This window comes from Syngnathus floridae, chromosome 5 (genome assembly GCF_059516105.1).
Source record: "Syngnathus floridae isolate MCC-2025c chromosome 5, RoL_Sflo_1.0, whole genome shotgun sequence".
NCBI lineage: Eukaryota > Metazoa > Chordata > Actinopteri > Syngnathiformes > Syngnathidae > Syngnathus > Syngnathus floridae.
This window is the reverse complement of record NC_142417.1, coordinates 5,607,381-5,631,190: the sequence shown is the minus strand read 5'-3', so window position 1 is coordinate 5,631,190 and position 23,810 is coordinate 5,607,381. Positions and strand designations below refer to the sequence as shown.

Below are 23,810 nucleotides of genomic sequence, written 5' to 3'. Positions count from 1 at the left end.
CGGTGTGTCTTCTCACATCAGAGATGCGCTACGACAAGCAGCGTGTCACACGTTTGCTGGCAAACCTGTTTTTACAAATGTGTTCCTCGAACAAATCTGTGGATGTTATTTCAAAATAAGCAGCAGTTGTCTGCTTTTATCTAACACTATCACCGTCTCCAGAAATTTCTTGTGCCATGTGCAAATTGACGCGCATGTTGTTTTTCTTCAATACACTGGCCCTGGTTTTCGAAAATCCCAAATGGAGGGAGCTAAATTGGATGTTCATGCTCAGGAACGAGACATGCTGTTGGCAACAGGTGTAAAAGTCTGTATTTGTAGCCAACATAAGATTTGTTTATAGTAATTTGATATATTCAAAGGTGGTTCATTTTATATTTAGATTTATTTAATCATTATTGTTGCTTATATTTACATAAGTCCGTCACTATGGCATCTTGGGGTTTTCAGAGTGCATATGCATGTACACACACACACGCACACACAAACACACACACGCACACACACGTGCAAACACAGTTTGACAGGATTATCCGCTCCACTCTTGACAACCTCTTCCAGCCTTATGCAGAGTGTCACTTTGAGGGAGGATATAGGAAATGATTGCATGTGAGCTTTCACGTAAAACCCCCAATCCGCACCCCCGCTTGGTTGGGGCACGCCCTGCAGGTATTATATGCTCTGCTCCATGTTCTTGACATGCACTAAAGGCCTGCGTAGGTCCACATTTGTATGAAAGCGCGTGATGAGGAGCAGGCCTCCATCTCATGTGCTTGAGCTGCCCTCAAACGTCACCCATGGGTCTTGTTTTGATCTCCATGCCAAGGCCTGTTCATAAGTCCCATGCATACTTCACGCTGTGTCTCACTGTGTGTGTGTTGTGTGGTTTGCAACCACACGACAAGGCTTGGCTGCAGTCCGTCTTCTTCTTCGTCTCTGAGGTATACTTGTCTTCTTGCCACGTTTCAGAGCTGAGATGCTTTCTTTTTGTGCTTCTTTTTTTTCCTTGCAAAGTCTTGGTATTTTGCTGACAATGTTGTTTTGAACACGGTGGAGCTGAATGATGCGTATCTGCTACTGTCCCTGGAAAACACTCGTACCATCATCACATTGTTGTGGAGCCTTACTGTGCGTCTTTATCAAACTGTTTTCTGATGAAAGAATGCATTTTGATTAGACACTTGTCTTTGTCTGACATCAGATATTGATCTCTATTATTTGTCTTTTCATGATTTTTCATTTATTCCTGCCTTTGTTCATCACATCAGCCATATTCAGATTTTAAAAAATGAATATGGGCTTTGTGCCATTTGAGCGCCGGGAGCTCCAGACAGTATCAGTGCTGGGATAATGACACGCGGATGGGAAAAGCCTGGATTAGAACGTGACTAAAATCATTGTCCCCTCAGATTGCGGTGCCAGGCCGAGCAGTGAGCGAGGCCCGAGCGCGTGGATTCCGCTTCGTCGGATGAGTGGCTCAGCCCGGGGACCGCAGGGATTCTCGACCGTCTGGCGGGTTCGGCTTGACGGGTCGTAATATCTTTGTGGATTTACGCGAGAAAGGCCACAGCCACTGCTAATGTTGCTCTGTCAGTTGATAAAATGTACACGATCTACTCTGGATGATTGATACATGCAAAGATGCTTTTAGTGTTGGGTCTCTTTTTTTTTTTTTAAACTTCTTGTCAAGTTGTGATTACAATCCTGTCAGAGCGGCAACACGGGAGCATGCCTCCGTTTTTAACGTGAGCTGTCATTCACAATTACCTCCCGTTTGTTTCCGCAAGGCACAAACGTCAATGTAATTATGAAATAGCCACTACACCGTACGTATCCCATTACAAGGACTGTTTCCCATCTCAATGTAATTCTGCTTTGCATTGTGTAGCCGCTTTCATAAATATTGCTCTCCAATTTACACACTCCATTTAGCCTTCTAATATGCAGCCGTGTGCCCTGACTAATTACACTGTTATGCAGAAGGGTTGGAGATGGTGAGTGTTCGTCATGGAAACACAAGCCCACTAACAAGGTTAACTCGATACATTTGTGTCTTTGACTTGCTGGCAAAGAGACGCATCGTTTTAATCACTGTATTTATCTACTAAGCATAACAACAAAAAACAGAGCTATGATGCATGCTTAGTAACAATCTAGGACAATAGATGTAATAAACTATCTACACATCTCAGTCAATCAATCAATCTTATTTATCTGCAGTACCTAGCTAGCTAGCTAACCGGCTATAGAGCTATCATGTAATAATATAAAGGAAATGAATAGAAAACATATGCCTATAGAAAAATAAAACAAATGAGGAAAACTAATTTAGTAATATTTTACAATTATAATTTGATGCTACATATTTGAGTTAATCTGTTCTGTTCAATGTGATGATGATTATTTAAGAACAAGATTTCAATCTTTAGTTTGTAAAGTGAAAGGCAGCCCAATTTTCCTAATTATTCATCAGGTATGCTATCTTCAACAAAATAAATATCAAAACAAGCATAAAAAAGCACCTCGCTCAGAGACATGCAGGGCAAAAAAGTCAAGGACTTCATGACAAGAATTTATTTTTTTTTCTCCTTTTTAAATTACATTTTGCATTAAATTAAAGTCTTTTTTTATTCCTTTACAACATACATTAAGTTGTGAATCAGATGTTAAGGAGGTGGAAAAACAGGGCAAAAAACGTGTGACGTCACAATATTTTACAAGCTCACAAAGGTCACGTCATCGTCCGGTCACTGCGCTTTGCGTGTTATCAGGGGATGGGAGAGAGACGACAAGGCACACACACACACACACACCAGAGAACCTCACTGGCCGATTGGACCTCATAAACTAGATTCAAAAACTAAACACAGAATGTGCACGAGAACATCCTCTAGTTGTCACATTCTGCTTGTGACCACTTGAAACATTTTTGACTTGATGCTTCTTGTCGGGGGCACAGGAACCTGCAAAGCTGTAGCATGCTGCATTTAGGAGCAGGCGCTTATTCCAGAAGACTTTGGGCTGGTCATCAACCAACCGCAAGCGCTTTTGGGTCAAATGTATTTTTAAACAAGAAAACAAATCATAGACTGTCTTAGCATAGTCACAGGCCACCTTTCAATCCAAATTTCCAGCAGCATTGAATGCAGCATCACTAGTCCCAAGTCTTTCTCAAGTGGGTTGCGATTTGAGACAAAATTGGCTTTGGGGGAAAAAAATAAAGTTCAATAAAACATTCACCTATCTACACAGATAATACTAAAAGAGTGCTTTGTTGATTTAAGTGTGGGGACAGCTCAAAAAATGACAGATAACGTAAGGGTAGATTAGTTAACTTTGCACTACAAACTCGCCCTACAAAATGGGGCGTTGTATTATTATTAGGTCACGGGTTTTTTCATTGTCTTCACAGGAACCAGCCTGTTTAATGTGAAGCCCCGTTTGGTGTCACTACCAGGTTAGCTCGGGTCACTAACGCTATGCTGACTGCTAGCAGTACACTCGCATAGCAAATGTGTCAGTCAATCGGTCGTGCCACCGCCTTACAATTGTAGAAAACACAAACGTGGAAAAACACGACAACAATGACGTCTCGGTGGACACACAAAACAAAAGCTAATTCATGGCACAGTTGACAACATAAATGTTTGTGGTTGTGTGTGTGTAGGGGAGCAGAATTACAACAATAACATCTACATTCTTTAATTGCATTTTTATCAAATCAGGGAAACATGACGTAAGAAAAAGCAAAAAGTAAAAACACTACAAGTTAACAACTATCGAAGAAAACATTGTCACTACTTGAGGGTGTAAGGCACAAATTTACATGTGGGGAGGGGTTTAAAAAAAAAGATTCTTGATATGACATAGCCAATCAGGAGCGGCGTTACTGACTCTCTCACGCACGCACACACACGCACATGGATTGAAAAGGGGAAATATTCCTTTTAAATTAAATGGTCTATGACAGTAAAAGTCCGTTGTGGCGCACTGTAAATAAATATCTTCTCTTACTCACCTTTAAGTCATTAGGAAAAAAAAATCTACTGGCTCCAGTTTAATGACTTTAAATATGTGTTGTCGTATTTTTTTTTTCAATCACACTTGATTAATTCATATTAAAAAGATCTTTCTGCCCTCTCTCATTGATGATCCTAAAAAGTCTTTTTTTTTTCTCTTCAAAAGCACTTCATAAAAAATAAATACAACGCGCTATTAGTATTAGCAGTCAAGTGTTGTTCAGTGAAACGGGAGGATTTTTCTGGTCCGGGCCAGTCCAGGCGGCGGCTTGATTGCGGTAACACTTGGAGGCTTTTCACAGTATTCCGACAGGCAGCTGAAGCGTCTTTTCAGTCTTCGGGTCGGCGGGCCCTCAATGTACTGTACACTCAAAAAACCCCACCCGGTTCCCCCTTGCCCACCTGAATCCATTTTGTCCTGGTAGAGATCAAGAAAGCCCCCACTTGGCCATGCTACACAGATGGTGTCCTCTTGTCTCTGTAGCAATTGTTCCCCCGCTTGTTATTTACACGTTTGTATAAAAGAAAGGGTTTTCTTAAAAAAACTGTGTCACATGACCAACCGTACTGTACACCCAAACAAAAAAATTATCGCATAGTCCGAAAGACCCCCGTCAGACTATGTGCAGCCGTCGCTGGACTTCACCTTTGTGGAAAGCGACACAATGGACGGTTTTGGGGGGACGTCGGGCTTGAGGTGCTTGACGCCTCCACGGGGCAGCGAACCGTAGGAGCTCATGCCTGGCTGCCGCGACAGAGATATGCCCTGCGCTGTCATTTGTATTGAGTCCACCCGCTGGGGCGCGGGGGGCGGTGTCTCCACGCGGTTGAAGCTCTGGTGCCTCGCCAAATGGGAGGAGTTGGACGAGTTGGTGTTGTGCTTCTTGAGGCCGGACGAGCCCGAGGCGGAAGATGACGAGCCTTTCCGGAGGCCGTAGACGGACGAGTGCACCTCGAGGCGCTTGCCCATTTGCGGCACCGCCGGTGGGATGGTGAGCGAAGCTTCCCGTTGGGGCACACGGGGCGGCAGCACCCCGTCCGGACCCACCATGGTGAGATTGTGGTGGGCGTTCTTCACCGTCTTGTACTCCAGGGTGGCGCCCTGGTCGTCCATGAGGCCCACGCCGAGGTCGCTGGGGTGCGGCTGCTCGACGTACTCGTGCTGGTAGGACTGCTGCAGGTGAGGGGGGAGCTGGTGCTGGTGCTGCGGCAGAGGCAGCACCACCACGCTGGGGATGTGTCCCGGGGACGCCCTCAAGGGCAGGTCCGAGATGACAGGGGAGCCTATGGACGCCATGTCCTTGGTGCAAGCGTTAATGAGGTTCTGGTTACGTTCCCACTCGCGGCTGCCCCGGCTGGGCTTGCGGCGCGGCTGCATGGGTGTGGACTCGGGCGTCGGCAGAGCGGTGAGGTCCAGGTGGTGCTGGTCGGCTTTGATGAGCATCTTTCCGTTGGGCGTGAGTCGCCCGTTGTGCATCAAAGGCGTCAGAATGGCCTCGGGTCGGCCGTCTTTGGCCTGCGTCTCAAACAGACCCGTCAGTTTGGTCACGCTGTTCATGGAGCCCCGGCGAGAGTGCAGGTGGTGATTGTCCTTGTCCTTGCGGCCGGGCAGGTCCAAGTCTCGCCGCCGGTGGTCGCAAACGCAGTAAACAATGATGCCGGAAAAGATGGCGCCCATGGCAAACGCCAGGATGACGGCGATGGCCAACAGGGTGACGGGAACCAGCTGGTCGCGACCCTTCTGGTAGCTCTCGCGGATCACGCCTGCAGAGAGAGCATATTCACGCCTTGAAGTCCAATTGGAGCGTAACAACCCAAAAGTGCAGCATTCTCCTGCTGTACATCAACTCAGACCTCAGATTCAGACTGCAGCACAAACAACTCCTCCAGGCAGAGTGGAACATGCCAATGAATGTCTCGTGTCCTTAAAATCGGACTTGATCGAAAATCTAAAGTGTGCCATTTCTGCTATCCAACAACTATTTACAAAATGCTACTATCACTCCAAAAACAGTTGGGACAAAAAATAACCCAAATTGGCTCAAAAAGGGACCAACCCAACATTTTGGGTTGAATGTAACAGCCCTCCCAAAAGTGTCTATTTTGTACAAAAATATATTACATAAGAAAAATCAATATAATAAGCAAAAATAAATATAATAATGATTGATTTCTTGTGCATTCATTTCCCTCATTGTCAGTCAAAGAAATAGCAAGAAATGGCTACTGCAGCTTTCTGAAGAAAAAAAAAGGGTTTCGGGTCATTATGTGTAATTGGACTAAACCCCCAAAAGGACAGAAAATGATACTGAATTAAAAACCTAAATAGATTAGCAGTCTCATAACAAACATGCAAATGAAAAATGCTTTATCCTATCGCGAGTAAACACCTTCTGAAATTGCTTTCGGCAGCCATATTTAATATTCCCCTCCTTAAATCCAATCTCAGCGTGTTTTGTTGAGCCTGATTCACATTTAAAATCCACGATAAGAAGAAAAAAAGCAAACATCTGCCAAAATGAAAAAGGATATGAATGGGAAGAAAGAAGGCCCAAATGTACCAGAGGCCGTTTTTTTTCCCTTCTTCTTGGATGCATGGCTGACATTTCATAAAGCTGCCATCCAATCTGATCAAATTAAGAGAATTCGTTAAGAATAAAGCCGATTGGATGCCAAATCCAACGTGCTGTGACATCCCGCACAAGGGGGCCGGTGGAAAACAGGTAGCCACTCGTCCAACGTGCACACATCGAGCACCGGCGCCAATATTTAAATACATACATACATTAAATACAGCCCAAAAGCACGAGCCTGCTCTGTGAAGTGAGCTCAAGTGCAGGCCAGCGTCACAATAGAAGATCTAGCAGGAGGACGATTGTAAACACATCCTTGCCTTGTCTTTTTTACGGGGTGACGATGACGTGCGGCTTGGTCATACTTCACCGGGAGCTTAACTAAACATTTTCGCCAGACAAAACATGGACGCGCCCGGCCATGGAGATAGCGTTATCTAAGGTGGAGAACAAAGCTGAGCTCGGAGCTAACATCTGCTTTCCATCTCGGTGGCTGACGTTTGAAGACACAAAATGCGACCTCTGCCGAGCTTTCGTTGTGAACTTTGTGAGTCGTCATCTTTTGCAGAGAATATAGAGAAGCCAGATCTCGAGCTTCAAGCGGATACAGTTTCAATCAGTGACCCTAAAGGGACTTGTTTGTGGGGGAGATTTGGGGGCTCAGCACAGCAGTTTTATCAGACCTGACTTTTTTTTTTACTTTAAACTACTTGACACTCCTATTTCTAAATTAAAGATGAATGAAATTTTATTTTTGGTGTTTTTTTTAATTTTATTTGTAAAATATTTTATTCGTTTTAAATAAGGTCTATTTAATTTTTTAATACTTTACTTTGTGTGATTTTAAATATTTTGTAGCTTTTATTTCATTTTTAAAATAATACATTTATTGTTTTCATGTCATTGAATATGTGCTTGTTTTTATTTTGTTGGTAATATTTTTCATTTATTTTTGAATAATTATCTTTTCTTTTATTGATTAGTTTTGAATTGAAATATCAAATACTTTCTATTCAGGTTCTTTTCAGAATCGTGACAATATTTCTAGTCAACAAAAGATAATAGCAAATCCTCTCATGTTCTTGAAATGTTTGCTAAATACGACTGGCTTCATCTGCCTTTGTCCCGACATTGAGACCGACCTTCACTCTCAGCATTTGGAGGTCAGAGGGCAATGAGTCACTCTGGTCAAACACTTAATTGAAGAGGCCGACAGTGACGCTTTGTTGTGGTCTTGGGGAGGTTAATGCCTTGTTTAACCTCCACTGCATGCCTCTTCCTGCCTGACTTTTTGGGGGGTCTAAAACTAAATGCTTTCATTCTCTGGATCACAGGACATTCGCTCGCACACTTCCTGAGAAAGAAAAACTTTGAAGACCTCCGGCTTTCATTTGACAAATTGTTTCCCGTGATCAAAGAGAAATAACAGACGACTGTTTTAAATGCTGCTCGGTTCCTGGCCTCTTTTTATGAATAGTCAACTTTTTAAATGGTAAGCGTGGTTCGGAGAGACAATCTGATTTGTTTTTGATTTTAAAATGTGAAAGACTCCATAGATGAGGAATAAACGTTTTGCCTGCCCTCCAGATTCAACCTCCCCACATTCCATCCACATATCTCCGGATCATCTGATATGGATTCCTCGCAGTCAAAACAGCCTTGGTTACATGGAAAACGGCGTTTGTGGGTGTCAAACATATATTGGTACTGCTGTCAGGCGCTGCTCCGGCTGACTTGAAGCCACACAACTGCTCTTTGTGTCAACCCTGGGAAAATGCTTCAAGGTGGAGATGCATCACAATGGGTTGATGGGGTTGCCACAAACCTTTTACTTAACACTTCAAACAGACACGGCGTGGTATTGATCGTTATCCAGCCGAAAAGTCCGCAGAGCTTGATGCTCTGAAGAAAGAAGCCATTATTTCAAAAAGGCCCATTATTATTGAAATACTGACAGATGTTGCTATTTAAAGCAACGGCGTCAATTAAAATAGTCACTTAAGGGCCCCCCATCATATTTCAGCTCTCATGTGGAAGTTATGAATAAAAATGGACAGTGTTTTTATGTCTTTTATGTAAGAGCAGCCATGGCAACAACATAAACACTATTATTCTTCAACAAGCGAGTATGTCGTTCAAATGCTTTTCACGTTGGTATCCTTTCAACTTCCGACATATTGCTTCTTTAATGGTCCAATTAAAGCTTATGCATACACATTAAGAGGCACTCACAGTCGTGTTGTTATTCCAAATGAAAGACGGCACACTGATGAGATGTTTATATTTAAAGGCCTGATCTTTTAATTGCGCAGCTTCAATTTACTAATGTCCCTTCATGTTTTTCATGACGGTCTGCACTCATCACTTTGTATTAGTGCCTGATGGTGACCCCGTCTTACACGGTGAACTAAAAGAGAGCACAAGCCTGCGTTTGAGGAAGAAGGTGAACAAGAAGCAAAACATACAAACGATAATGCTAGCTGCGACAATTAGCCAGCGTGAAGAGAACAATGAGCTAATCAGGGGAGGAAATTGCTGCTTGCGTCAGTAGAGGAAGTGCGTAACGTCGGCAAAACATCGAGTCCTCTGTTTCTGCTATGAGTCACGACGAGCCGATTATTCACCTGCTGCTCCGCACACACACACGCACACACACTGAGCTTTTGAACATTAAAACGCAAGATTGACTAGGACTGCCGAGAGGCCCGGTGTGAGCTGTGGCCGACAGCAGCTTCTGTACTCATTTTTTTTTCGCTTTGAGAATCTAAATGCATCTAACATGTTTGGATATGTTCAAACACGTTTGAAGCCGATTTGGACACGACACAAAACAATTCTGAGAAAAAGGTAGAAAAGAAATTGTGTATTAAGCAATTGTGAAGCTTTGAATCATTTGAATATAACTATTTTAATAAATAAACATGTTAAATGATTATTTAATGGACTTTTTTCTATTTAATGTTGTTACTCAGTTATCCAAATTAGTTTTTTTAAAATGTGCTCGACTTCATCTATTGTGGAAATATACTCAAAACTCCACTGAGAGCTGTTCAATAGCGATTCTTTCTTACAATATTCAATATCTTATTTGCAAAGAATCTGTGGTCTGCCGAGGGTTAGAGTTGCACGTTGGCGTTATTGCGAGCACGGTGCATCACAAGAAGATCTGTCAGCGCTCATTCCTGGCTTCTAACCTTCGAGATTGACAGCCGCAGCAGCGATGTCAAAATGCTCCTTCGGCCGGCTTTGGTTGAAGTGAAAAATAACATCTCGATGTGAGCAAGGTCGTAATCTCGCCAACAACTATCCGCAGCCTGCATTTGATATCAAGTCATGACGTTTTATTCAATGCATTAGCGTTCAGTAATCATTTCAATGTGGAGAGATTGTTTACTGAATGAAAGAAATTGTCAATTTGTCAATGCAATGGGCTTGTAATGGCTTTAATTTTTTTTCTTCTAGTATAAGCCTTGTTTGTTGACTTGACTCCCGCTTACAAAAAAAGCATGGACATCTTTTCCTTTCTGAAACTCGCTCTACCTTTTGCGTAATTCTTTTCCCCCTTTGCTTTTCGGCTGTCTTTTTCTTTTACCTCACCTCTCCGTGATTGTCCTTCTTGTTAAATAAATCCTCATCATGCATGTTGCTTTTGCGCCACTCTCTTATTTCCCATGTCTCCTGCCCCTGTCGTCTAGCTTGCCTCCTTCTTTCACCCTCGTCTGTCTCCCGCGGATAGCTGCTGTAATGAAGCCATAAATTGGAGCAACACAGTGGCGGCTACAGGTCGGGCTGAGGAAAGTGGACGGGGAGGGGGAGGAGGCTGACAGGAAGAAAAGGGAAGAGAGCCAAAATGGGAGGGGGGGGGGGGGGGGGTCATTTAGACAAGAGAAGAGATATGAGTCTTGTTGGAGAGGAGACAGTCGACCAGGGCAGGAGCAGGAATGAATGAGGAGGGGAGTGGGATTGGGGTATTCATAAATTGTTTGAGGAATCATTTTTAAAAAGGTACAGCCTTGGAACATGCCATCCCTGTTGGATGCAGGGAGGGTCACAGTGGCAGGAGATGGCGGGGTGTTCGATGGGCGTGGTTTGAGGCGAGAGGGTCATCGGGGCTTATTGTGATGGACAGACAGACAGAGAAAGTGCAAATGTACTGTGAAAAAAAAAAAGCCACTGAGATACGGTGAGCCCGCCCCCTGACTGAAGCAGCAGATAACGAACGCCGCGCCGCCGGCTTGTTAATACTCCTCACTTTGCGGCGCCTGTTTAATTACTGTAGCGGCTTTGGCCTAATAATAATATTCATTAGGAGATAAGATCCTGCAACGTCTCCGCTGCAAATGGAAAAAACGAGTTGGGGGATTAATTTCTTTAAAGCGCCAAATTATCTTAAGAAGCGTTCCTGATAGGAACTGATACATTTGACTGGAAAACTTTTTACCATTTACATTGTTCTACACTCACATTAGGGGGACAATTCCGTTTGTGCCAGCCAATCATGAGCCACGTACCTAAAAACAGCCATCCACATTGTAAACAATCTAGAAACTTCTATGAACATAACGTTTGCGTTATGCGGGAAGAAGATGCAGTGCGTGTAGAAAACCGCTGAGGAGAACGTGAAGCTCCTCACAGATTGGAAGCCAGAACCTTACAACTATGACGCAGAGTAAATATTAATTGTACTTCTAAATCCTAAAATGGGATCATGTTAACAGCGCTGATATTGAAACGCTGAATGTGCTGCTCTTGCGCAATGTAATGAGATGCATGACAATAAACGCTCACACACCTCAGCAAATTACCAGCACAATAATATACATGGTAAATAGCTAGAAAGTTTATTGATCCAGAAGGAAATTGTGCTGCACCTATTAGCATCTTTTAAATTATTCTACCCTGTAGCAATACTTAGAACTTGCTGTTTGTACTTGGTTGGTGGTACAAATCAGTGCTGGAGAAGTTTGCATGTTCTCCCTGTGCCTGTGTGGCTCTGGCTTCCTGCCAAATTCCAAAATCTTTGGATGTTGAATATTTTGTATGAATGGCTGTTTTTACTGACACAAATTGAGTCATTTGACATCCATTTTAGTCCAAGTTACTAAAGTCACCCAGTCAATCTCAGATCTCTCAAGCTGTACCTAATATAATGGCTAGTGTCTTGTTTTCCTTATTTCTCCTGCAGCAGCCGGGTTGATGTCTCTTTTTTTTTCCCCAACACATTGAAAAGTTTCTTGCTTCGACAGGAGTTTTTCAGAGAGAGTTGGCTGAAGTTTTTCACAGTACAGCTGTTAGCTGAAGGGCAACAGGAAAGAAGATATGACAGGATGGGCAGGGCGGGAAATGAACGCCGTAGACTGCGGTGCTCGATTTGCCATGCTGAGACGCGTTAAGCTGCACTCAGGCAAATCTGTGCGTAATACCATCAAAGCTGGAAAAAAAGTCAAATACGTATAAATAGCTGAAAAACTAACAGCAACAAAAGATGTGACTTGAAGCCATGCAAACATATCCAGCATTGCTCACAGAAAAGCAACTCAAACAAAGATCACTGCAGCTGAGTCGTACAGAGAAATGAAATATTCAAGAGCTGGAATAAAACAGAGCAAAAAAAAAGTGCCATATCAAATAAGAATAAAAAATGTATCATAAGAAGCTTGTTTGGAAAGGTGAGGAGGCCTGGGTGTCATTACCTGAGAATGCTGAACTGGAGCCAACCCAAAGTTATACCCCCCCATCTAACTCATTCGCTGCCATCGACGGCTATAGACGTCAATACCCACGCTGGCAGTGAATGAGCTCATCATCATACGTGTGTGACTCTTAAAGGCACAGCTCCAGTGACACACCTGCTCAGGTAATGACAACACGATGCGCTGAACGCATGCTGTCTGGCTTCCGCTCGCTGCTTCCAGCTGACATTTGGCAACTTACGCCCCAATAATACCGATTTATTCATGTGGGATGGCATTTATATATTTTTCCTAGGTAGGCAAAGTCATCATTTGGGATGTCCAAGATTGCGATAAATGTCAACCTGTACCCTTCAGAGTCATTTTTAGTCATTTTAGTGTTTTAATCTAATTTAAGAAAAAAAAAGTAAGTGTAGCACTGTAAACTACATTTTTTTAAATTTCATAAACAATATATTTTTGGGGGTTAACGCTGATAACCTTATCAAGGACAAACAGATTAACCTCACTCACTGCCAGCCAAGCTTCCAGCGAGCCGTCCTTGAGGTGACGCAGCGTCAGGCAGGTTTTTAAGGGCGTTCAATGTCATGTCACCAAGACACAGATGACGCTCCAGCCATCTCCGGCAGGAAATAAATACATCGGCGGCGTAATGGCCTGGATATTACATCTCTTGTGGAACACGAAGAGTCGGGGGATGATAAATCTGATCCCACGGGGCGAACGCGTGACTGTCTCCGTGTGTGCATCCTAATGAGCGTTGAATGTGTTTGTCGACTGTGTTTTTTTTAAGGGTAAAGTCATTTGTCAGCTTGAGACAAAGCGATCTGTACACCTCGTCAGCTGGAAGCAGCCATGAAGCGGTAAATCTCAATTACGCAAGCCCCCCGCTCCCCCCCCCCACCCCCCTGCCACAGGTGACAGTGGACCGAGAGCATGTGTTGTGTTCCAAGGCTTACCATCGACTTCGGGCTGAGTCTGAGAGGGTACGGCCATGTAGGGCTCCTCTCCCGTGTCTGAACTCATGGGGGGCACCTTATGCTCCACCATGCGGCCCCGGCCCAGGGGGCCCTCGGCGGCCTCGGGTAGGGCCGGCGTGGGGAGTGACAGGGTGTGGTAGTGATGGTGGTGACGGCGGCCTGCCAGACACAACACAGGTTAACCGGGGGCTCACTTTGCCGAGGGAGGCGACTCACAAAAAGTGCAGAGATATAATCATGATAATAATACATAATATGAATAAATAATATTAATAATAACATTAATGATAATAATAATAAACTAATATTAATTATAATAATAACTAGGGAATCCAAGAGGAAAAAAAAAATACTCGTCCTAAAATTTCATCTGAAAGCCGAATATGCGGAACTTTTTGTGAAAACTGCGCACCCACGCACATATACGTGCACGCACTCGTCAGTGCGATCCCAAAAACATCCAAGGACAGCTGCTTGGCTACAAGAGGCAACAAAGTGATTCCCCCCCGGAGACCCGTGAGCAACTCATTAGTAAATGTGTCTCTCCACATTGTCATGTCCTTCTCTTCATGTCAAAGCTCCACTGGGCCTGTCAGAGTATAATCACATTTCTCCAGCCTCACCGGAGGGTTCGCACCTTTCAGAGGAAGGATGACGACATGCTAACTTTCCTTCTCTGCGGCGCTCCCGTCGAGCAACTTTTCGTCAATCGTTGAGAAGCGCTTCTAAGGCTGTCAATGCATACTAGCGCACTTTTTTTTTTCAATATATGGTTCTGTCACTAACTTTTGAGTTCATTTGGAGATGTTGGGGGATTGATTCCCTTTGGCCTCACTGCTTCGCTCAAATCCGTTTGTTGATTTTACCATTGCGGCATTTTGCCATATTCAGCAGTGAATGGCATCTGAATATTAATGTTCAATTCTGCTTTGTTGTGCTGAGCTAAATTTAGATTGTTTGGCCTTGACTATGGGATGCGCTCAACCCATTCTCGTTTGCTTGTTTGTAAGCAGAATAATGCACTCATTACTGAGCCAACGGGATTTTGTGGGGGAGGTGGGCCAACGCAAGTTTTTATATGAAGAAAAGAAAGACTAGATAGACAGGGATCAATGAATTTGGTGGTGATCTAAATAACCTATAAAAATCACACTTGCTTTATTTTGTTGCTTTATTTTGTTAGGTCGCACATTTTGAAGAACAATAACATGAAGGTGATGTTGGGCCAACTTTGAATGTGTTTGATATTTTTCTATTTAACCCATTTTATCAGGTGGGAAAAGCTTCTTTCTTTTGAATGATGTTTCAGCCTTGGTGGAGGTCCACAATCCACAAAATATCACTCTCCATTATTTGTGAGCAAGTAAGAAGCTTTAAAATTGTGAAGATGATATTTTCTTTACGTCTTTCTCAACCGCATTTAAGGAAGTAGCTAACTGAAGGTTTACTCTATTCACAAGCATGAAAAACGTATCGCAAATGTGAGCTTTCTCTGCTGTTGACTTTCAAAGCAAGCTAATCACATTAGCATGTGACGTGCCCACTTAAGCCGTCCTTCTCAATTTGGCAGCGGTCTCGCATATCCCTTAATAGAATGAAGCTTTTGTGGGGCTCAGCTCACTGATTTTTACCACGGAGGTGACAGCAGTATGTTTCACTATGTGTTTACGCTGGTGTTTGAAGAAGGGGCTGAGTTAGCGGGTGGGTGGGATGATCGCAAAGCTGCTGGTAAAACTAGCACACACCCTCTCGACACCATCCAGAGCCTCCTCCTCTTCCTCCTCCGTGTGGCGTGGCAATCATTAAAATGATTTATTTAACTATTGGCCCAAGGCTGAGAGATTAGTGTGACAGGCCTATTTTATAATTCATTCCCTCACCGCCAGGGGAAGTGCAATTCAGGCAGATGACACACATACAGAGAGAGGGAGGGGCGGGGGGGTAAACTGCCGAAGGATGCGCACCCTCTCTCTTTTTCACTCGCCACAGATTAAAAGCGAGGCGACCATGTCTACTCCCGAGTAAAGAAGGAAAGAGTGGAGAGTAGGCATTTATTCATCTTCAATGCTATATTAAGCTCCCGCATGGTCACTGAAAGAAGAGGGTGCCGTGTTTGTGTGTTGTAAAGTGCGTGCTTATGTGTTTATGGGCATCGATTTATTTTCCATGACCATGGACCTCCAGCATCAGGGGAGATCACAGTGGAGGTGCAGCCGCATGATGGGGCGCTAGTGCTGCATTTCTTTGAATGGATATTATAATATCTAGATTAATCAATATATAATTTCGCCCTTCAAAAAGTTTTTTTTTTTTTAATTGTAAAAGTAATGTCTCGAGAGGAGCACGTTTGCTCGAAAAGTGCATTTGTTTTGCATGTCTGTTTGACAAGCTGACTTTTCATCTAATCAGAGCGACTCCATGCCGTGTTTCCTCCTCTCTGTTGACGCCTGTCGTGTTCCTCAAGCGCTGCATTTGTTAACCATCAAGGCCCTTTAACCACCAACAAGCAGATCCATCCAATTAGCGCTGCAAAGGTCAGGGCTAATCGATGCAATTGTAGAGGGGATAGAGAGGAGTGGGAGGGGGTGTTAACATCCAGGATGACAGGATCTAATCGAGCTAATCAAATCAGAATTATGATTAAAGATGTTCCTATTTCTAATTCTTTTAGCGGGGCCACGGGGTGGGGGGTGGGGGGGCGCACGAGGAGGGGGGGGGATGCCACGGGTTGTGGTTGGGGTGAAATGGACCGGTCATGATGGAGTGTTTCATTACCTTTATAACTGGAAGGAATGTCTATCAAAAAGAAGGAACGACATAAATGTAATTAAACACACGGTCGTTAATAACCCGTCTTTACAGGTGGGAGGAGTTTTTATTTCCTTGAGAGGGAATAAGTCATCAAGGAGATGAAGAGGTGTGGCCGGACTTAAACGGCGCACGAGATAAAATGTGGCTCTCGTTCATTTGAGTGCCTTTTTACGGTAAATGTGGGTACTTACCATTCAGTGCCACGAAGGTATCTGAAAGTAGAAGGAAAAATAAGAAAAAGTATGTTATTGCGGGTCCTAAAGATGCTTTTGCAACACTGTTAGCATTAAATTGTATACGCTCACGAGAGAACGACTGAGAGTTAAAAAAAGAAAGCCTTAGCTGTACCGCTTTAAAATTACACCAAAATACCTTTTTTTTTTTTTGGCCATCGTGTCCACCATGTTTGTGGAGTGTTTTGTGGTGAGACATTATTTTAGAAGCGTGTGCTGCGGCTAACAAACTTGCTGAAATCCAGTGAGGCTTTTTTTTTTATTGGAAAAATGCCCAGCTATGAACCTAATCTAGTCTTTAACTCTGTGGATGAATTCTGACTGATTCTTAACAAGAACACGTAGAAATAACAAATGTATCATGGCTGTGAATTCAAGCTAACCAGAAAAGGGAAATGTCAAGTATACATTGTGTGATTCCTCCCCTCTTGTTTGAGGCTGGCTAATTGGGTTGAGAGTTGTGTGCCCCGTTTTTGTGCGCATACACAAGCAAAATCCTTTTCCTACTGTGGCACTGAATGTTTGTGTGACAGTGTGCAAGAAGGAAGACAGTCTTGGCGCCACAGGGCACAGAACTCGACTGACCGAGGGGAGTAAAAATGCCGGGGTGAGTCGGCGGGAGGAGCGGAGTGGAGTGTGGGACGAGAGAGAATAAGGCAGATGGATGGAAGATGCTGAAAGAGAGGATTGTGAGGGCGGAACAGATGGGGGGAGGGAAAAAGGTGACGGCAGCAAAGACGGAAACAGAGGATAGAGGGTGAGTTAGCATACAGTGCGTGCGTGCGTGCGTATTATGGGATGGCTAAGGTCGTGAAAAAGGAAAGATGTGAGAGAGCGAAAAAGGGCCTGCTTACTTTGGCAGTCTCCCAGGCCATCTGTGTTACCATGCTCCACGTCCTGCTCAAAGGCGGATCTGCGGGGAACAGAGACATCATGGTCAGCAGTGGGAAGCAGGCCAAGAGCCGGTGCGATCCGAGTCACATCGCATCGGGAAAACAACAACAAAAGCATCCCTCCAACGCGGCGGATTTCTAAGAATTCTTCGGCGAAAGCGGCAGGAGGGCTTTGACTGGAAGGCCATCAAAGAACACCTAGCAGGCACCCTGAAGGTCTCAAGACAAGGGTTACCACGAAGGAAACATGGATGCGAAAGAAAATAAATCCATAATTGGCAATCTGGGGGTAGCAACTGAATTGCTCATGACACAAATTCTACTGCAAAATGAAATGGGTTGAGGAAATACCTGAACTACAAAGCACTAAGCGGAAATGACACCAAGCCATTCTGTAAATTCTAGTATCTAGGGATGATGGAATTTCCAGGGTGGAGTAGTTTGCTAGCTAACTAACGGATCACTAGTGGTAGGAATGGGCTTAGTAATAATTGTAGTAATAATTGCACTTAGTAACTTAAAATGACACCAGATAACGTTTGAGTTGTCAAACGTCTAAGTGCGACTCAGGTCAACCTTATATTCACGCAAAAAAAGTGGAATGGTAAAAAACTGTTTAACGCTAGGTAGCGCTCCCAAATAAAGTTCTGCAGACCTTTTTACTTGCAACTAAAGGTGCCACTGACTCCTAAGTTTTGTTCTGTTAAGATACTTCTACTTTTACCCAAGTGTAGATTTCAACTATTTTCTTTTCTCTTCTTCATCCACAATGTGTTCAGATATGAGGCCCATGCAATCACACGGGCCAAGGGCAGTGCACTGAGGTGTAGCCGAGCCCTGAGTGCCATCACATGACACACAAGGGGTGAAGTAAAGGGCTGGCGTGGGGAGGTTTTGGAGATGCTATTTTCTGCTGCAATCTGCACAGAGACCTGTTTTCAGGCTGAAAGACCACCAAGTAGGCAGGAGATCTGTGAAACAGAGCGGACCAACTGTCAAGCAGGATCATAGTCACGCATGACAGCTTCTCACAATCCTCCTCCTGCCGCCCATCTTCCTCACTCGCCCCATGCTTACAATTACTGCATGAAGATCCGCCTGCTGCACCCCCAATCCCGCAACCAACGTTAAAACGTACAAGGAAAAAGTATGAAGAGGTTCACGGAGAATAACAAACAGACTTTCACCATCACTGTCAAGTCGTGGAAATTTCTATTGGCCCTTTCAAACCACAACAATATGTCAGTCACCAGCAGCATTTCTCAACTTGAGAGCCTTGCCAGCAGTTTTTAAGCACCAGATTTCCTCACGGTTGCTGTAAACCCTGACCCCCATCTAAGCATCTGTGCCAAATGGTGTTTTCTTAAGCGTTGTTATTGGACAGCAGTGCTGTTTTTACAGAGGGAGACATACAACACTGGTGAGGCCACTTGTTGCTAGGCAAAATTTATTGGACGCATTCATAAGATCACTGTTACCCTAAAAAACACAACAAAACATAAATTGGTATCGCTAAAGGTTTTTTTCGACCTAAAAAACCAACAAAATGACTTTTTATTGTGTTTTTTGCATAAAAGATCATTAATGCGTTGAGATAGTGGTTGATGCATTAATCATAATATGCATCGAGTCTATGTAGAGCTTTTCAAAATCGTCATAGACATTGAACAAAAAAAATCTGTCACATATTCCGTCATGCTTATAAGACTTATGCAGGACAGTATGACACCGGTGCCGTCTTATGATAAAATAAACAATAGCATAGTTGCACAGCTGCTTGTTGCTATGCAGAATTTGTGGCCCCGAAACACTCACTTTGTTGTTTCCTCAACAACTTGGGGCGGAGAAGTTTTCTCTCTCACACAGCCATGAAAGGACATGCTGGTGGGAACATAGTTAACCTACACTAAATAACTCCCAAAACATGCACATTAAGAATTGGGATTTCATTTATTGACATTAACTGGAATCACGACTCATTCAGATTTTTTTTTTTATGTACAGCAAGTTATTCTTATGAATTAACACGGCACCCACGATGCCCACTACTCAATGCGTTTGCTCTTTAAACAGAAAAAGCTGGCCAGTGGCGTCATGCTGGAGAAACTTCTCGAGGGTGAGAAAACAGAATGTGATGACACCTGTATACAGCAAAGACTGCTTGTTGGTGTTGGTGGGCTCTTTTGTGTGCATCAGACAAGCAACGTATTCACACCGGAGGCTGAAGTCTTGCAGACTGACATTTTTCAGCAAGGAGCTGAAAGATGTTTGTGCCTTTGAGAAAAGCCGGGACAATGCAACTGAGTTTCACATGTCCAGTTTTTCCAACAAGTGTCCCCATAATGTTTTGAAGACATCGAAAACTACTGGGGGCAGAGCTGCGGGTTTCTAGCGTGACGCAAAAGAGCCTGCCGTCAAAGCATTTGATGAGGTAGAAAGTATTGCAGCAGCTTTTCTTTGATGTTTCATCACCTGCCCTTTTTTCCCTTTTTTCCGCCTGGAAAATAGCAACATTGTCTTTTCACAGCTGACTGGAAATAATAGACATATTCACTGGCGGAGCTAGAGGGGGAGCCGTGGGGGCATTCTCCCCCTACTGATATACGCCAGGCCAGATAATTGACTTTGGGGTATTTTACGATTTTTCTGGCAATCTTTTTCAACGTTTCCACACCTTCCCCATAGGGGACATATAATGAATTTTCATCAAAAAATGTTTTAGTTGTTTTGCAGAGCATCTGAGATATACGTGCCCCGCCCAAGGAAAAAAAACCTAGCCCCCCCCTGGGGAACTAGGCCATATTGTTTGCGCTATTACTGGCCCAGTGTCGGCTCCTTCAATCACAGCTTTACGCCGGCAAGGCAAAATAATAACAGGATGGGTGTGACTTTTTGTGTGTGCGCTTTTGGTAGCATTGGCACACCAGGCTAATCATTTTCCAGCACAGGGATCACATTCATTCAATGTCAAATAGCCAAAGGAGCGCCGATCCTTTTGTTGTGACTTCATGTGTAAAAAGTTTTTCCCACCACAAAGCTTCAATCCGCTGTTTGCTCAGAGAGTATAATGGGGCTCTGTGTCCCAGCTACCACCACAAAATTACAGTGAGCGTGACCATCAAGTGTTGCTCAGGCTATGCAGCCAGCCTTTGGCCGGGCGGCGTACAGCACTTTCCTTCCATTGGGCCCTCCAATAGCCTTTGCAGCTGAGGGAAATTGCACTTACACACCATAAAATTAGAAATCTCGCAGACACGTCAAGACCAAAGATGAAGGCTACCAGGCATTACAAAGAAGGTGGAACGTCGGATTGGAAATCTTGTAAAACGCTTGTATGGCCTTTCAATACAGCAAGGATTGCATTCAAATTCACTGGAGCAAAATACTTGTTAAACCCAAATTGGAAGTAAAGGAAGCTGACGGCCCAAGTATTCATTCCAACTATAACTTTCTATCTCACATTAATTTTAAATGATTTCCATCCATCTATTACATGCACCACTTGCGAGGAATTGGAGCAAATCCCAGCTGGCACTGGGCCGAGAGACGGAGTTAACCCCGGGCAGATCAATTTTCCAAAATCTTCAAACGACTTTTGTTGCAAGTCTACTGAATAATTTATGAATACAAAACAGTTATGATACACCCATCAATTTTAATAAGGTCAGAATTGTTTCAGGAATCGGAGAATTTACTCACGAGAGTTGAAGTGGACGACTGATTTAATGACCTGTCGGGACTGGGCAAAATCTTAAAGGGGAAGTCAAGTCCAAATTTTCCTTTACAGTAATATTTTACATGTACCCGTATTAGTCTTAACACAACATTCTGGTTCATATTGCATTTGTGGAGTAAGAATTAAGGGTAGAATCCCACCAGTTTTGATCCAGCTTAGGGAGGCGGCCATTTTGCTACCCGCTGTCAACAGTTGCTCAGAGCTCAAGTAACAATCAACCAATCACGACTGAGGGTTCACCTATTTTCTGAATTTGGTCATGTAAGGTTGTCGCAAGCTTTTGCCAACATGAACCCTTGGTCTCTCTCATCTGTAGCTTATTAAATAGCCACTTACTTGCTGTCAATCACTTGTCTGCATGCTCCTTCCGACACCCAACCACAGTAAGGGTCCCTGGAGGCGATACAGGACCTGGGTGACACATAAAAGACATTCATCTCTGCAGTATCAGAAACACTAGCACAGCTGGTTTTGGGGGGGGGCTTTCATATGTGGGGGATTCCTTGTGCTGTCACGGCTACGAAACGCACTTCTTGCATCTTCCGTGTCTTTCGCAGCGAGACAGAGGCACTTTAACCACACAGGAAGTGAACGCCACCCACAGGGCGTGACCCTTGGCGTCCATCTGAATGCCGACGATGCGCTTGTCTTCCATGCCGTCTATATTGCACCTGCAGGAAAGACGACAAACAGCAGACGTAGAGATGAGCAGAGCCTATCGATGTGAAGTGAAGGGCAAATAAAATAATACAGTCAGATATTAGAGGAACTGATCAGCATTGTGTCATCTCCTCTCGTAGTCAGCAGTTTGCTGCAAGTAGCTCACTGTAGCTTTAAAGCTTCCAGTGACTGCAATAAAACCTACATTGCATTTCTAGGGGCCCAAGAGTCCCTGTTGAAAATCTCTGCAATGGAGTATCGGTACTCCATGATTCTTAGTCAAGTGACAAGTTTGTTGCTAAGTAACCAAACAAAATTGAATTGCTCATTTATGAAATAAAAAAGTGGGTGCGATTACGACGAGGCAGAGGTCGATGAGCTCATGCTGGAATGAAGAGAAGTGATATAGATACAACAGATGGTGAGCAGCACTTGAGTGTAAAAGCCACAACACAATCCCCCGCCATCCATTTCCTTTGTCCGCCCAGCCCCAAAGGGGCGCACTGTAATCCCGTTGGGCGTACCCGGCATCTTTCGTTCTATCCCTTCTCTCCATCCTTTCCTCTCCCCATCCCAGGATTAACCCCTCCCCCCCTGCAGTGTTTGGTGCCGCATTAACATTCTCAATTAGAGCTTAGAGTCCATCTACACTGGGTAATGCTCGGCAATCGGGCGCGTGCTGATCCAGCTAACGCCAGCCAGAGGGTAGAATGCGGGCAAAGTCACTGTACTCGAGTGATGCCAGATGGCCGACGGCCCGCCGCTGCTCGACTAGCTGGGGAACGGCGTGGCGAGTGAAAGAGGGCCGTGCAGGAAGGAGACATAGGGGGGAGAGAGGGAAGGAGGCAGAGCTTTGCCCTTCATCCCCTCCATAAGGCACGTCACATGGCCGCAGTATGTTGGGAAACAAACAGCGGCGACCTTGAAAGCTGCCCCTGTCAAGTCCGGGCAAGTCCTCCCCCCAGTCTCAGCTGTCTAATACCACGTCTGCACGGACATGGCTATTTTGAAAAGCATATATTTTTCGATGCAATGTGGACTGATGTCTAGAGTACGTGCAGACTCAGCTTGAGATCACTGAAGTGCCTCGGGAGAGAGCATTTAGCCTTTCACCTTATATCGCTGGGCTACATAGATGAACAAACGTTTTGCAGTAAAACAACATATTTGGACCAGTTTAGCAAAATGTTCTATTTTTTTAAATCTTTCACTTTAACTTATAGGTACTTAGACCAAGAAAATTCAAGCCACAGTAAAATGCTTTTCAGAGCTGGACTAATGTTTATATTGAGGAATTTTCTGCCGTTACAGTCTGCTAGCATTGGGACCAAAAAGGCCAGCGACCCAGCAGAAGTGTGTTTTCTAAGCAGTTGGTAGCTACTTTGTAATGCTTACCATAGCTTTGCTGGCAAGTCATGATTTTCCATCCAATATTTCGCCTTGGTGGAAGTCTCTGTCCTACTGCTGTACTACCTTTTCCAGCCATTGCTTTCTTCACTATGTTGATTGGCTAAAATGTTCTTTTTCATTTGCCAGACTATAAATATGTGGACTGTTGTGATTGCATTTCTCAAAAGGTTTAAAAATAGCAGTTTAAAAGCAGCAAGGAGTCTATTCTTTCCATGACCTCTGTGATCATCAACACTGTTATTTCGACCCCCACTCTGTTGGTAATGCTGCTCATTCAACCTCATCCATTCCCCGACCACCAAACATTTGCCTTGGCAGGGTCCAAAATGCGGCTGGAGTTCATTTTGACATGCCAAATTCACAATGACTCTTCACTCGGCAGCCGTACTCAGCACGCACGCGAACTGGCAGCCTTGTCGTGTATTAGACGAGCTCACCGGGCTGGCTCTGAAGACAAACACGGACCTCATGTGAGCTCGTGCATGTGTGTTTCCTTTAATCAGCCGCGAGTTTTGGAGGAGCTGGGCTCTGCTGCTGCGGTCGCCGGCCGCAGAACTACGTTATCCAGAGCCTCGGGCTCGATGTCTTTAATTTAGGATCCGCGGTTGGGTAGAGTGTAACCTGATAAAAACTCTTTTTCAAATGATAGAGCAGCCATCTGCTTGTTTGGCTCGACTGCAGAAGTTGGGTCGGGGGTGGAGGGAGTAGGAGACCGGGGATACTTGTGTATGGAATAGATATGAACATCCGTGCGTTTGCCAAAATTGCATAATGTCTTAATATCTTGGCAACGGTAGAAATA

General features: G+C 44.2%; 1 protein-coding gene across 4 annotated transcripts in view; it reads right to left on the bottom strand.

Annotated features, from left to right (window-relative positions):
• Window positions 1-2,551: 2,551 nt before the first annotated feature.
• sema6a (sema domain, transmembrane domain (TM), and cytoplasmic domain, (semaphorin) 6A) overlaps window positions 2,552-23,810 on the bottom strand; it is a 95,015-nt gene continuing 73,756 nt past the window's right edge. For 2 of the 4 annotated variants that reach the window (XM_088375941.1, XM_088375940.1), the window contains 7 exons: window positions 21,469-21,609; window positions 21,275-21,349; window positions 17,164-17,222; window positions 16,268-16,288; window positions 16,041-16,061; window positions 13,245-13,424; window positions 2,552-5,783 (listed from right to left, as the gene is read on the bottom strand). In XM_088375941.1, the coding sequence (XP_088232067.1) occupies window positions 4,639-5,783; window positions 13,245-13,424; window positions 16,041-16,061; window positions 16,268-16,288; window positions 17,164-17,222; window positions 21,275-21,349; window positions 21,469-21,609 (1,642 nt within the window). In that variant the 3' untranslated portion in view covers window positions 2,552-4,638. The remainder of the gene's footprint in view (window positions 5,784-13,244; window positions 13,425-16,040; window positions 16,062-16,267; window positions 16,289-17,163; window positions 17,223-21,274; window positions 21,350-21,468; window positions 21,610-23,810) is intronic. The other 2 variants (XM_088375942.1, XM_088375943.1) reach the window with 2 other exon arrangements.